This window comes from Artibeus jamaicensis, unplaced genomic scaffold (assembly GCF_021234435.1).
Source record: "Artibeus jamaicensis isolate MK-2021 breed Jamaican fruit bat unplaced genomic scaffold, CSHL_Jam_final contig_548, whole genome shotgun sequence".
NCBI classification, from domain to species: Eukaryota; Metazoa; Chordata; class Mammalia; order Chiroptera; family Phyllostomidae; genus Artibeus; species Artibeus jamaicensis.
The window spans coordinates 3,287,370-3,300,042 of NW_026521883.1; the positions used below are offsets into that span (position 1 = coordinate 3,287,370).

General features: G+C 44.0%; 1 protein-coding gene and 1 long non-coding RNA gene across 6 annotated transcripts in view; one reads left to right on the top strand and one right to left on the bottom strand.

Moving 5' to 3' along the window:
• Positions 1-315: 315 nt before the first annotated feature.
• On the bottom strand, positions 316-10,123 carry PTGDR (prostaglandin D2 receptor). The gene is made up of 2 exons (XM_037155650.2): positions 8,742-10,123; positions 316-2,372 (listed from the first exon to the last, which is right to left on the bottom strand). Exons 1-2 carry the CDS (start codon positions 9,585-9,587, stop codon positions 2,133-2,135), a joined length of 1,086 nt encoding a protein of 361 aa, XP_037011545.2. The 5' UTR covers positions 9,588-10,123; the 3' UTR covers positions 316-2,132.
• LOC119056995 (uncharacterized) overlaps positions 9,501-12,673 on the top strand; it is a 42,024-nt gene continuing 38,851 nt past the window's right edge. For all 5 annotated transcript variants that reach the window (XR_008392455.1, XR_008392456.1, XR_005083988.2 and 2 more), the window contains exons 1-2: positions 9,501-9,588; positions 10,116-11,626. This is a non-coding gene — a long non-coding RNA (uncharacterized LOC119056995). The remainder of the gene's footprint in view (positions 9,589-10,115; positions 11,627-12,673) is intronic.

Below are 12,673 nucleotides of genomic sequence, written 5' to 3' on the forward strand. Positions count from 1 at the left end.
CAAAGAAAAATAATTACCTCTGCTCAATATTATAAAGTTCTGTTCATTGATTTGTCTGGGACCTTTTCAAATTACCTTAACAATTATCATAACACACCTTCCAAAAGGAGAACACAAAAAAATACTTCCTCTGACAATATTTACTTACACATTAAATATACAGATGAGAATTAGAGTTTAAAAATGACTGCATTTTTCATCACATCATACTCTCAAATTATAACTCATATATTCCTAACTTGGCCATTTCACAGTGTTGCTATACAAACACACATACCTTAATAAATTTTAAAAAATAGTGGCTATATATATATATATATATATATAATTTTAAAAAACAACACACACACATACACACACGTGTCTGGGTTAACGCCATCACTGATGGAAACCTGAGGGGAAGATGGGACCTGCTGCTGAGCTGGCCACAGGCAGGTCCCCTTGTCTTTGGAAGGGGTGGCTGCATGGGGTCTCACCTCGGCTCGAATGTCTGCTGTCCCTCTGAGTCCGTGCGTGTCAAGGTGCGAAGGGACTCCGGGGGTGCTGCAACCCCGCCAGTGGTCCCCATCTGTCCTTTCACCGAAGGTGAACGTTTTTACCTGCACACTGGGTTTAGGGTCTCAGGTTTAGTTTAACAGCTGCAGCTGTGTTTTCCCCACTTTCTCCTTTTGGTCATAGTGTTGCCAACCTTTGTAAACATTTAAATGTACAATTAAAGTGCTCAGTTGTGCTTCATCTGAGCCCATCCTGCCCCAGTTTTAAACGTGCAGAGCTGTCTGCAATCTCAATAAGCTCTCATTGTCTCTGTAAAGGGCAGAATGTGGCTGTTAATAGGGAGATGTGAAGGTCATTGCCAGTACCCTCAACAGAGGCTGACTGAGTCCTGGGGGGGGTGGATTTTCCCTGTGCTGAATTCCCTGCTACTTCATACAGCCACAGGTAGTAAACGTGGCTCTCTGGTTAAGTCTCACACCACTGTCTTCCAGGAAGCATAAACCATTGTGCTCCCACAAATCCATTAATCTGGTAAACCTGTAAAATGCAGGTGCCAAAAATTGAAACAATATTTTATAAACACTCCCAAATTTTGATACCTACTGATATCTTTGCCTCAATACACAGGAACCTGGACTTCAAAAAAATTTTTTTTCTTCTCTGGGTGGTGGGCATAGTCACACCATGTCTTATGTCTGCTTATTTATAACTCTGCCTCTCCACGTGACTCAGTGATACCTCCTGACAGCAGCGGGGGAGGCCCCTCCCCACCCTGACTTGGCTGTATTTCACACCTCACTTCTCTGAGGAGCATTTAAACTTCAGGCATGCTTAGACCATTTGGCAAAGAAAATTAAATTTTGGTAAAACATAAACAAATCAGCTTTCACTAGAAATAAATAAGATAAGAAATTTTAAGAACACTCATCATATCATTGTAAACAGTCACGTTTCTACTGGATTTTTAAAAAGACCCAGAAGTCCCAAGACCTCTCGAAAACATTAGGGACACCAAGTACAAAGGTTGGAACAATTACTACAGAGATTTTCAAACGGCATACTGCAGGAGGGACAGGGCTGTGCTGGGAGAATTTTTAAGACATGCCGTACCTGACTGTTGAGTTAGGGGCATTGACTTCTCTTCCTTTAGATTGTTAAAAAAAAAAAAAAAGACAACAGCCAACACAACAATAGCTGTTCAATATGAATGAATCAAAATTATACCTATTTTTTGTCAGCTCGGGAAAAAATACATTTTTTGGTGTGCTGCAGAATTTTAGTAATTAATTTGTGGGTGTCATGAGATGAAAGAGATTGAAAACCACCAAATTAATATCATTGCTTTAAGACTTTTAGCAGCATTTAAAATATATGAAATTTTAGTTGTTTTTAATGAAAAACAACTAAATGAAATACCTTGAAATGAAAAAAATGTACCTAAGTGGTTCGTTAATATAGAGTGACAATACCTTGTTAAGATATCGAGTACTTTTGAAAATAGATTTAGATGTTTTGTTATGGGAGATAACTTTTAAGGATTTAAATTGTAAAGGTTCTTACAAAAATGTTTGGAAATCATGGTTCTTTGAGAGAAGATGTGATACATGTCTCAGCTTACCCCAGACCGTAAAGCATTGTCACAGACTGGATTCCATGTTAGTTCGGCAGGAATTGCTATGCCAATTTCTATACCTAAGAGGCCTGATGAAAATCTTGTGAAAAGACATCCGAAATACTGATGTTCTGAAAATGATGAAAATCCAAGGGTCCACAATTGAGATCACGGATATAAAACGCAAGGCGCGGAGGTCTTCGACCTCTTCAGAGGTTCCGTTGTCCTTGGGGACGGCTTCAAATGCTCCGTGGTAAGCACGATACTATTTTAAAGAAAAAAGAAATCCTTATAATACTGAAAGGTGGATGGAAACAATACATTCTCTTACTTCACTTAGGACACATTACTTTTCTGTAAGAACATGGCAGCTCAAGTTGGAATATTCATTTTTCGTCTAAGCAGCTAAGGCTGCTGCAGCAGGTGGGTGCAGGTGAGGGTCCTGGAAGGGGCAGACCTGAGCTGGGAGTCCCAGTGGAAGTGGGGGACTCCTGGGAACCCCCGTCGAAGTCCCTGGAGTCTGTTCTACCTGCTGTGGGCACTGGAGCTTCTGGGTCCCGGTTTGGCCCTACAGAGAAAGAGCTGAGGTGGGACCAATTCTGCCCACTGAATCCCTTACAAACAAGGTCACCACACTTCCATAAATACTGAGATCATCTTTCCATATTCTCTTCAGTTCCCCTTTTTTCTTCTACCTGCTTCCTATCCTCTCTTATTAGTTAGCCCAGGAATAAGTCCCACATATGGAGACATCAGTGAAACAGCAGCTTTTCCTGGATGTGAAGAGACAGGAAATACTCCAATGAAAAGACAGGAGACTTTCAAAAGGACCTGGTTTAACTCATGTAAATTACTTATTCTCCCCATAGGTGGTTACCTTTCTGTGGTCGTCACCCTTTTTTCAGGCTAGGGGAAAAAAAAACATGCATGGAAATGTAGGCGTACTTACCTATGCCCAGTCACTCCTCTTGTCTTGATCCCCCCTGAGGTCTCTGTGGCCCCCCACAGAGCCCTGGGAACTGCCTCATCCCATGGCTTTGCCTGCCATCCAGACAGCACTTCTGCCCAGCCCAGCACTACCACTGCCTCCCACTCCGTTGGAGGCCAGCCACTTTTTCCTGATGCAATTATATTCCCTGTGCCTACTGAGAGTCTAAATCCATAATGGGACAAAATGGAGTGTAATGGGACAGAAAATATGCAGACTTAACATCAGCGGGAGGGGATATGAATAAGTGCACAAACCAAAGGCACTCAGGGCAATCAAGAGATATCTGCTGGAGATGTGTTTTTCCATAGTAATTGTATCCTTACCTGTTTATACTCTTCCACAGAGCACTTCAGCAGGCTCAAGTACTCCCATCTAGTGCGCTTAGGAAGACATACCTTAACTGGAAACCCTCTCCCATTATCATTGCTTAATAATACTAATAGTAATAATAATAACAATAAATAATCTAATGCCCATGTTCCCAGGCCCTGTTCTAAGAATTTTACTTCAGAAACTTCATCTCTTTTTTTAACATTAAAAAAAATGTGATTTTTTTTAGACAGAGAGGAAGGAAGGGAGAGAAGGAGAGAGACATCAATGCATGGTTGCTTCTCTAGAGCCCCCTACTGGAGACCTTGCTACAACCTAGACATTCGCCCTGACTGGGAATCAAACTGGTGACTCTTTGGTTCACAGGCCAGCACTCAATCCACTAAATCACACCAACCAAGGCTGAAAACTTCATTTATCCTCACAAAAATCCCATGAAGGAAGTACAACCATTGTCTCCATTTTACAAATGTGGAATCTGATTGCATGCCTCAATCCTACCTCCCTTCAGGATCAACCTCAAACATTCCCCCCCTCCCCAGGAACCCCCAGTAAAGTAGAGTCTGAGCACATCAGCTTCAGATTCTGACTCTTTGGATTACACAGAGTCCTCTCACTGGCTGTGTGACTTTAGGCAATTTATTCCATTTCCTCATCTATATAATGGGTATAACTGTACTTACCTTCCAGGATTGTTAGGAAATTTCAATAAGATAATATGAGTAACACCTTTATAATAGGTCCTAGCATATAATTACAACTCAATAATTAGCTATGATTATTTTATCAATTAGGAGTGACTCCTTTCCTTCTCTAAACTCCCTTATGGGCCTAATCATTCCCTCCCACCCCAATATTATAGCTTATGTGGCAAGATGTGTGTTTTTTTCATTTTATGTCTCCACAGTGACTTACAGTGTTTCGAATGTGGTACATAATAGATATGTGTTGTATAGATAAATGGATGAAAATAAGCTATGTGCTTTAGTTGATTTAAAAAGCAAATATGAGTTTGTCTTTACATTTGCTACTTTCTCCTCAAGGTTAAGTGCAACAAAATGTAATTCCAACTATTTTTAAATGCCTGATTAGCTGGGATCCATATAATTTAATGGTACTTATGTAATTAAAAGAAGTAATTTTATTTTTAAGCAGTTTTTGTCCAAGCCAACCCTATTGTATATTATTAGGTTAATTGTATTTTCAAGTTACCTGATTTGTAATAGAAATATATTGATCTACACCAGTCTTTTAATTTAATGTAATTTATTTGTTTTTACATTTTGAGTTTACTAAAAATACGACATTCATTTATGACAGTGATTAAAGTACATATTCTATTAATTCTTAAAAAATATAAATTTGAACACAATTTAGACTTTTGAAAAAATTTCCGTTCACCAATAGTATTCTCTGGAATATACTTTATAAAGTGTTTCTATAGGAGAGGCTAAGATAATGAATAACGTCAGAATATGCACCTGGCATTTTTTAGGTATGTGGATTTACACAGAGAATCAGTGTGAGTAGAGCGCCCTCTGTTGGAATTAGGAGTCCTCGAGAAAATGTTACTGTTGCCAACTCTGGAACCCTCTCTGGTCGCAATATTCCGGTTTTGGAGAGCTCCCTCAATTCTAAAGTCCTCGGGTATCCAGCCCAGCCATCGCAATACTCTGTCCTCTGCTCTAGCCCTTTAAATCCACTTCTGACCCATTTCCCTGGGCCCATCTTTTGCCTCCCATTCCTTGAGTGCCTCTAACAACCTCCTTTGGAAGGAGTATCCCACGCATTCTTTCTGCATCAAAATGAAACACACACACGTGCACAGAGTTATCTCAACACATACCGGGTGCCCCCTAGCACTTCCCTGACTCCATGGACTTTGCTCTACACAATTACTTATCTTAACCTGCCTTCTAGACCACTCGACTCTTCTATATATGAAGAGATGTCCAGATTCAATAGATCCAACTAAACCATACATGAATGTTCTCTCTCATCCACCCCTGCTCCTTACCAACCTGCAATACATTGTGGTTTTCTACGGTAAAAGTAATTTTGATGAAAATATGATATCCACATTGAAGAATGTGCTGCAAACTTCCTGTAGAGCTCCCCCCATATTTACTGCACTTTCTTCCTACTGTATCAAATTGGAAATTTGAAAATTCAATCGGGTTTAAGTATTGTGCTCTAATTCAGCATTACAGCAAAGTTAATTAAAAAAAATTATACTCCAAACAACTTTTCACCAGCTTAATGAAATACAATATTTATGCTATGGAATAAGGTTTTTTTCCCCCCTCACTAAATCCATTCCTTGAAGGGTGAGTTTGAAAGTGTGGAGGTCTCCAATACCCTTCCGGTGTGTCAGCAGGGTCAAAAGTATCTTCATAAAAAGACATTATTTGCCTCTTTAACTTTCACCCTCTCGTAGGCGTACAGTGAGTTCCACAGAGGTTACCTGATGTGTGATGACATCGTCCCTGCCGTGGCGAATGGAATGTGTGCTTGCGTATCCTTGTGTTTTCTAGACCTTCCCAAGGTAGTGGTTCAGGAAATACATATGTGCATTTTCAGAGATTATTCTCAGTACTTCTGTGTCCTAAGCATTTTTCCTTCTGTTTTACCTGCTATAATCTCTGTACTTTATTATCATTCATGTGATATTTTTTTGAAATCCCAGAGTTTTCCTGACACCTTTGCAAAAATACAAGAAGTATATTTGGTTAACTTGTTTTGCAATAATATTTAAAATTTTCCTTACTTTTTATTTCTATTATGATAAATACTGATACACATAATTCACATAAACTAAAGCTCTTTGGGTCCTTAATAATTTTTAAGAGTAAATAGTGGTCCTTAGACTAAAACAAGTTTGAGAACCACTGCCTTAGAATATAAAAGAAGGCTATCTTCCGGACACACCATGTTTCTTCATTTTCTGTGTCCAACAGAAAACGATGATAAATGGAAGTAATGATCAGTGATAATAGTGACACTAAATTTTTAGGTCAGGTACCTGGCTAGGAGACTATATATATATATATATATATATATATATATATATATATATATATTCATTCAGATCTTTACAACATCTTACAGAGCAAGTATGATTATCCTCGTTTGAGAGAAATTGTGGTTACAAAAGGTAAATGAGCTGTGATCAGAGCCGGTAAGTGACGCAGCATGAGTCAAAACCCTGTCTGATGCTGACTCCCTTATCCTTTCTAGTAAATGGGTTTCTGTGGAGAATGCTGCCTGCATTCCACATCCTTGGAACTTTACATGGTTTTTAGGAAATCATTTTCAAACGCATTATTTCCTCCAATCCTCACAATCCTGACTTATTTAACTCCCCTTAGAGATGTGTCCAAATGCAATATTCTTTCTACTGTATTACGCTGCCTTTCTGCATTGTTCTTCCTAAAACATTCAAACTCAGGATATAGTATCACTGCAGTATCACTATGTATCAATGATACATAGTATCATTGGCCGTTGTCTGCTTCTGTCACAGGACAAGTAAACCAGGCTGTTGCTTCAGAGCCGGGATCTGCAAACATGCTCTGGAGAGGCCTAGGCAGCAAATGCTTCCCATTTTATTAGCTAAGAAGCAAAAAGTGAATGTTTGGTGGGTACTTAGATGAGGATAAAAACACATTTCCACAACTTTTATCGATCAAATTCAAAATGTAATAATAATAGGGTTTTTTTGTAATACATGTGTAATAAGGAGAATAAAACTTTTTTCCCTTGGAATAATATTTGGTTTAATTGGGGTTCATGTTTGCATGCCCTATTATCAAATTTAATGCAAATGTTCATTTGTAAAAATGTTCTTAACTCCATGACTGTACAAAAATAGCAGACAGGACAGACTTGGCCTGTGGGCTGCAGCTGGCCAGCGCCTGCTTCAGAGTGTGGTTCTCCAGGTGGGATCCCTGGATCAGCAGCTTCCCCCTCACCTGGGGACTTGTTAAGAACGAGAATTCCTCAAAAGCCATCTGAATCAGAAACTCTGGGGAATGGGGCACAGCCATCTATGTTTCTAAAAGTCCTGCTGATGATTCTGAGTGTAGTAAAATTTGAGAACCACTACTAAATAGCTATACCTATACCCATTCTATTTATATAAATATACATTTACTTCTTTATTTTGGGGAGCTCTGATGCTAACTCTGCATGATGAAGGTACAACCTCCCCCCGCCCACCACATTAAAGCCTTCATTCGGTGGAAAGTCACATTATATTTCACTTGCATCCACCCTTGAGAGTAACATCCAAAATTGCTCTGTTGCCATAAGAAACTTAGCTTTCCTATTCACAGAAGTCTCAAGACTCCAAAGACCTTGAATTGGCAATACGTTTGTTTAATGTAGTTGTCCACGTGGAACAAGTACGGGGCGGGGGAGGGAGAGGTGTGATACTGAAAAAGTTTTCTCAAGCCTCAGCCACACTGCTAGGTGTCTGGATGGGGACTGCAGGAGGAAATACTTTCCAAAGGACGAGGTAATTCAATCTCCATAACCATCCTTATTAGTAAATTGAAACCTTAGATAAAGGCTTCCATGTCACCTCGCTTGCCAAGTCAGAAACAAAACCAACCTGTCGAGACAGGTTATCAAAACACCTGTGGCTGCGGCGCGAACTTCCACACCTGTCTGTCCAGACAGCCTCTCCGCCGCTGTCACCACTACTGTCCTCGGCAGCAGCGCCAGAAACAGCATCCAGACTCCTCACAATTTACTTAGGAGTTTGGAAAAACTAAACCTATGCTTTTAGTCGCTCACCTCAGCGAACCACTTTTGGCAGGACTACACCTTTCCCCATGCCCCTTCCGTGCCAAAATGTGGGAGAACTCCTAGACTCCATTCGACTATTTCTGATGTCATTAGAATAAAACATTAACTAATCATCGAGAAGTAGGAGAGGGCTCGTTTTGCCAAAGAGAAACCAAGTTTTATTCCTGAGGGGTCTGAATCGCAAAAGTAACTCCTATTTCCCAGAGGGAAGCAGAGAGGAGGGGGCTGTGCCGACTGGACAGGTTTCGCGGGGCTACCGGTATGCGGTCGGACTCGGTTTTCCCTTTGCTTTCTGTGACTTTCCCTCTTCTTGCTCAACAAATTGGGTGATACGTCCTGGGGCTGAGGAGGGAGGGAACCCGATGTGCGGAGCGCAGCACCAAGCCCTCCTGGCCCAGGGCGCAGCCTCTCTTGCACCACATCCAAAACGCTCCACCCTTCCTGCCCCGCACCCGCCGCAAGACGCGGTCCAGTCCCCCGCAACCTTGGCAGGGAGAGACTCACAGTTAAAGGCAAGGAGCACATGGTGAAGAGCACGGTCATGAGGGCCAACAGCAGGAGGTGATCCAGCTCCTCCAGGGGCGGCGGGGACGCTTCCCCTTCACTGGCGCTGAGTTCCGCGCGGTCCCTGGGGACGGAGCGCCGGCGCTGCCGCAGCCGCCGGTGCATCGCGTAGAGGTTGCGCATGGCGCTCAGGTTGCACAGCACAATGGCGAGGACCAGCAGCGCCAGGATGCTGGCGTAGAGCACCGAGTAGCCCAGCACCGACGGCGAGCGCTCCTCGTGAGCCATCTGGATGAAGCACCAAGTGCCGGGGCAGTACTGCACGAACTTCCCGAAGCCTGCGAAGGGCAGCGCGCAGAAAGCCAAGGAGAAGGCGCTCACGACGGGCGCGACCAGCGCGCCCCTGCGGAGGGTGATGTACTGTCGATAGAAGAAGGGGTGTCCGAGGGACAGCCAGCACTCCAGGGCCATGGCCAGGAGCTGCAGCGTGGAGGCGAGGCCGAAGAAAGACATACTAAAGGCGAAGGCTTGGCACAGGGAGCTGCCCGGCGTGGACACCAGACCCCACAGGCTCCGGTTCTGCGCGTAGGCTGCTAGCACCACGGGGCTCACGAGGCACTTGCCCAGTAAGTCGGTGATGGTCAGGCCACACACCAGAACGTAGAAGACCGAAGGCGCCTGGCGCGGCGAGCGCAGCGGACACGACCCCAGCCCCGAGCGCGCCAGCAGCCCCAGGGCCAGCAGGTTGCCCAAGAGGCCCGCGCTGAAGAGCACCCAGCCCATCGTCGCCGAGTGATCTTTCTCCACTGAGGTGGTGTTTTGGCAGCGGTAGAACATCGGCTTCATGGTGGGCAGCACGGCGGGCTAGAGTCGGGGCTGTGGGAGGGCCAGGGCTCCGGCGTCCCGGTGCCGAGGAGACCCCGGCCGCCCCGGGTGCGTCTCGGGAGGAGAGGCTGCGCCACAGAGGAAGCTGCGCGGGCCACCGGGTTTCCCGAATGCAGGCACCTCCTATCAAACTCTCGGGTCACACCCTCCCCGAGGGGCGGGACGGGTGGCCAGCTGTGCACCCCGCGCTGGCAGCGCGGAGCGCGGAGCAGCCGCAGCCAAGCGAAGAGCCCGGCCTGGACTCTCGGGGTCCTGACCGAGTACCCCGGTTAATTCTTTCAGCAAGGCAAGAGGATGACGACAATGGAGGGGAAATTAAGCAGCAGCTACTAGGGAGGAGGGATGTGGGCGGCGGCCCAGAAGAACGCTGAAGATGAGGGCAAGGGAGAGGCCGAGAAGGGGCTACCACTCAGTGTTTGGACTGGTGGGTTAAAAAGGGGTGCAGAACAGTTGCATAACACTTAAGCCTTAGCTCGAATTCTCTTCTAGATTCGTGTCCCAATGAACGTTGATCTTCACTGCATACCTGAGGAAACAGTCTTTGAAAGGTTAAGTGATCCGCCCAAGGTAACCAAGCGGTAAGCGGCAAAGCTAGACCCGGAACACTGATCTGCTACTGAAAGAGTTCATCCTTCTTGGCTTCTCCTCCCAAGAGTCTGGCCAGACTTCGGGGAAGTGGCTGCAGGGAAGACCGAGGGAGATGTTGGTCCTGGGTACCAGGCATCGCAGCGATTGTGTAGACCAGGTGGGAGGAGCATGGTTAAGAGCATTAATGCTGTCTGTCATCAGATAGACGGCGGTTCAAGTCCTAGTTCTGCTACTCACTGCCTGTGTGACCCCGAGGGACTTAACCCCTCTAGAAATAATATGTAGCCAGCCTGCGTGGCTCTTTTGTGGCATAGGGATAACAGGGAAAGTGCAGGCACATAAGAGTCGTTTGGCACAACGCAACTGGGAGGATGTTTTAGCGAGGCTGTTTTAGTAGCTGATATTTAACTGCAGTTTTTAGCTTGGAATTTTGAAACCAGAAAATAGGAGACTCGATATAGAGCTTCCTCACTCTGGTTTGTGACCACTAGAAAACCTTTCTTTTCTCTTGGCCTTTGACTTGGCTGCCTCACAGAGACAAGGGAGTTTATTGTGATAAGTGTAATTTATTTCTTTAATTATCACGTGATATTCTGGGAAAGAAACTATCTTTGTGTGTGGAATTTGAGTGGGGTAACCGGGGCTGTTGGTACCTGATCAAGTAGATAATGCCTTGGCTTGAAGAAGCTAATTTTGAGGCTCGGTGCTTATTTGGAAAGGACAGACTCAGGGAGAGAGCAGGGCCCTTGAGCTTTGGAGGTGAAAGCCGTAAGGGTGGTCAGGGAAGCTGCCTCCGGACGGAGAGCCTGGCCAGTAACTCTGGCCATGGGGTGGAGATGAAGAGTCCAAGCTTTGCAATTAGGTGGTTCTGAACTTGACCACTAGCTGTGTGACCCTGGGTTAGTTTACTCAATCCCTGTTTGTTTCCTCATAGATAGGATATGGAACTTAAGCTGACCTCATCGTGTTACTGTGAAGTTCAGAAAGCGCAAAGCATTTGGCATAGTAATAATAATAGTAAGAGTGAACGTTTATAGGCCCTTCTATGTGCTGGGTACTCTCTACTCCTTTCTCACCTATTCACTCAATTAATAGAAAGCCTTCCACGCAGTTGGTGCCCTTGTCTTCCATCTTCTCTCCCCCATCCCCACCTCTCACTGCTCCTTCCAGCCCCTGAGGAATAATATGGGGTTAGAAGAGCCTTACTTGAGTTGAGGAAGTAAAAGAAGGAGAAGGTCCTATAACCAAAAGACACGAGAATCTGATGCAATCTGAGGTCTCCTCACCAGATGTATGTACATACACTCACAGCTTAAACCAACCGCAGGGTGTTTGGAGTTCCCTGAAATTCCACCGTAGTGTCCAGAGGAGGTCCCACGACTCTAGATGAAGAATCCTCCTCTAAGGATATTGTAAGTGGTGTTCTCTGAAGTGTGCCCAGTCCAGTTCTCTGCAGCCTTCTTTTTCTTTTTCTGTTACCTCCTCCCTCACACTCCTTCCAAGAGCAATGCACATGGAGAGAGGAGCCCAGGACTGTAAAGAACCTTTTCAAAATCACTCCAAAGCATGACTGAAGGGACGGTTGTAGATCCCTGATATGTGTGTGTATATATATATATAGAGAGAGAGACACACACACACACATACACACATGTATATATACACACACACACACACACACACACACACATATATATATATATGTGCGATGGCTTTGAACAGGTACAATTCAGGAAACCACATGTTTTTCCTGGTCATTGTAGCTGGCATTTACCATGGGTTCCCGGCCACTTTGCTGCCTGCTTTGCTCTTATTCACCATGCCCTGTTCTCAGGCTTAAGTTTAGAGTCTCCTGTCCCTCCTCCTAAGAAATGTTATTTTACAACTTCACTGTTCATCCAAGAAATGTATCCTTTGTTCAAGTATGTTTTGAGCTCTTACTTTGTGCCAGACGTGGGGTGAGGAGTGTGGGCACTGAGGAATACACAGCAAATAAGGGAAGGCAAGTGACATGTTACTGGTCTTCTACGTGGTTACAGATGTTCTATCAGCTTTCAGAGTAACAAGGGTAAGTTTTTTTCTAAGAGGAAAATATTTTTTTTAAAATTGAGATGGCAAAAAATCTCAATTAATATTTCCCCCTTTCCTCTATTTATATTTTCTTTTAATTTTTTTAAAATTACAGTTGATATTCAATATTGTATTAGTTTCAGGTGTACAGCACAGTGGCTAGAATGTTACATAACTTATGAGGCAATTTCCTCTGATAAAGTCTAGCACCCATCTGCCACCATACCTCGTTGCTACTAGGTAATGTCTTCCCTGAGCTGTACTTTACAGCCTCATGATTATTTTATAACTGCCAGCTTGTATTTCTTAATCTCTTTACCTTTTCCTCTCAGCCCCTAACCCTTCTCCATCGGTTTGTTCTCTGTCTTTATGAGTTTGTTTGTCTTGTT

What these genes read in the sequence shown, in the direction of transcription:
- PTGDR (XM_037155650.2), bottom strand. Translation starts at nt 9,587, where the DNA reads ATGAAGCCGATGTTCTACCGCTGCCAAAACACCACCTCAGTGGAGAAA. An exon ending in TGTGCTCCTTGCCTTTAACT is followed by an intron (nt 2,373 to 8,741) that starts GTGAGTCTCTCC and finishes TCTTTAAAATAG; the next exon opens with TATCGTGCTTACCACGGAGC.